We start from the raw sequence: 2,390 nt of genomic DNA, 5'->3' as shown, positions 1-2,390 counted from the left end.
GCCCCATAGGGATTGGGGGGACACACGGACCATAGATCCCCTATGGTGGGGGACACATGGACCATAGAGCCCCATAGGGATTGGGGGGACACATGGACCATAGATCCCCTATGGTGGGGGACACACAGACCACAGAGCCCCATAAGGTGATGGGGACACATGGACCATAGAGCCCCATGGGGACAGGGGGACCCATAGGGGTGCCGGGGCTCAGTTGAGGCTGTCCTCGTCGCTGGCGTCGCCGCGCTCCTCCCTGCCCTCCGGGAGGGAGCTCTCGTCGATGTTCTCCAGGGAATCGGCGTGCTGGAGGGAGAGCTCGGAGAGCGCCAGCGCCGGGAGCCGGCTCTGCTCCGGGAAGAGCCAGGGCTTGAAGTGCGGCTCGTGCCGCTGCTTCCACTCGGGGTACTTCAGGCACGCCTTGTACATCTTCCGCATGGCCTGTGGGAGCGGGAGGGACTGCATCCCCAGCCCATCCATCCCCATCCCATCCCCATCCATCCCCATCCCATCCCATCCCCATCCCATCCCATCCCCATCCCATCCCCATCCATCCCCATCCCATTCCCATCCCATCCCCATCCATCCCCATCCCATCCCCATCCCATTCCCATCCATCCCCATCCCATCCCCATCCCCATCCCATCCCCATCCCCATCCATCCCCATCCCCCCATCCCCATCCCATCCCCATCCCCATCCCCATCCCATTCCATCCATCCCCCTCCCCATCCCATTCCATACCATGCCATCCATCCCCCTCCCCATCCCCATCCCATCCCCATCCCCATGCCATCCCATCCCATCCCCATCCCCATCCCATCCCCATCCCTATCCATCATCGCATCCCCACCCCAAACCCATCCCCATCCCATCCCATCCAACCCATCCCCACCCCATTCCATCCCATCCCATCCATCCCCCTCCCCATCCCATTCCATCCCCCCCTCCCCATCCCCATCCCCATCGCCACCCCCTCCCCACGCCATCCCCATCCCCAACCCCATCCCCATCCCCATCCCCATCCCATCCCCATCCCCATCCCCATCCCATTCATCCCCATCCCATTCCATCCCATCCCATCCATCCCCCTCCCCATCCCCATCCCATCCCCATCCCATCCCCATTCCCACCCCATCCCCATCCCATCCCCATTCCCACCCCACCCCATCTCCATCCCACCCCATCCCATCCCCATTCACCCCATCCCCATCCCATCCCATCCCCATTCACCCCATCCCCATCCCATCCCACCCCATCCCCATTCCCACCCCACCCCATCCCCATCCCATCCCCACCCCCACCATACCATCCCATCCCCATTCCTATCCCAATCCCCATCCCATCCCTATCCCCGTCCCCATTCCATCCCCATCCCCATTCCGTCCCTATCCCATCCCCACCCCCAACCCATCCCATCCCATCCCCCATCCCCATCCCATCCCATCCCCATCCCCATCCCCATTCCTATCCCCATTCCCATTCCCATTTCCATCCCCATCCCCATTCCCATCATCCTATCCCCATCCCAAATCCATCCCCATCCCAATCCCATCCCCATCCCTATCTGCTCCCCACCGCAACCCCATCCCATCCCCATCTCCATCCCAATCCATCCCCATTCCACCCCCATTGCTATCCCATCCCATCTCCACCCCAATCCCCATCCCCATCCTATCCCCATCTCCATCCCATCCTATCCCAATCCCCATCCCCATCCTATCCCCATCTCCATCCCATCCTATCCCATCCTATCCCAATCCCCATCCCAAAGGCTTCCCACACTCACCTTGGGAGCCAGGAACTGTGAGGATTTGTTCACCACCCACTTGGGAAGGGAACCTGGGGGAAGAGGAGACACATTGGGGCTGGTCCCTGCTTGGGGACATCTTGTGGCGAGGGGACGGGGTGATCCAGGGATGCTCAGGGAGGAGAAGCAGGATTCAACCCGAATTCCCATTGCAGCTTCTTGCTACTTCCCAAAAAAGCCATTTCAGCATCTTGGCTACCCCAAAAATGGACATTTCAAGAGAATGGGCCCAGAATGTTCCCTCCTGGGGCCAGTGCTCCACTTGTATCCTGAGATGATCCCACTGCTGCCTGATGGAGCACACCTGAAACCCATCTACCCTCCCAGCTCTGGGAAACACCCGGATCCGTCCATCCCACTGCATTGATCCCATCATCAACCCTGGAAACACCCAGCTCCATCCATCCCACTGCACTGATCCCATCATCAACCTTGGAAACACTTGGATCCATCCATCCCACTGCACTGATCCCATCATCAACACTGGAGACACCTGGATCCATCCATCCCACTGCATTGATCCCATCATCAACACTGGAAACACCCAGCTCCATCCATCCCACTGCACTGATCCCATCATCAAC

At 60.2% G+C, this 2,390-nt stretch overlaps 1 protein-coding gene across 1 annotated transcript; it reads right to left on the bottom strand.

Moving 5' to 3' along the window:
• Positions 1-197: 197 nt before the first annotated feature.
• Positions 198-2,086, bottom strand: LOC130598330 (START domain-containing protein 10-like). The gene is made up of 2 exons (XM_057407634.1): positions 1,786-2,086; positions 198-438 (listed from the first exon to the last, which is right to left on the bottom strand). The coding sequence occupies exons 1-2, from the start codon at positions 1,954-1,956 to the stop codon at positions 211-213; spliced, it is 399 nt and encodes a 132-aa protein (XP_057263617.1). The 5' UTR covers positions 1,957-2,086; the 3' UTR covers positions 198-210.
• Between the last annotated feature and the right edge of the window lie 304 nt (positions 2,087-2,390).

The sequence above is a fragment of the Pezoporus wallicus genome, unplaced genomic scaffold (assembly GCF_028554395.1).
Source record: "Pezoporus wallicus isolate ANWC-B61680 ecotype Strahan unplaced genomic scaffold, APGP_CSIRO_Pwel_v1 contig_11500, whole genome shotgun sequence".
Classification (NCBI taxonomy): Eukaryota; Metazoa; Chordata; class Aves; order Psittaciformes; family Psittacidae; genus Pezoporus; species Pezoporus wallicus.
The sequence above is the reverse complement of the archived record's forward strand: the minus strand, read 5'-3'. Positions and strand labels throughout refer to the sequence as shown.

Coding starts and splice junctions, on each gene's coding strand:
- LOC130598330 (XM_057407634.1), bottom strand. CDS start 1,956: ATGGGAATTCGGGTTGAATCCTGCTTCTCCTCCCTGAGCATCCCTGGA. Junction 439..1,785: donor CACAGTTCCTGGCTCCCAAG/GTGAGTGTGGGA, acceptor CCGCTCCCACAG/GCCATGCGGAAGATGTACAA.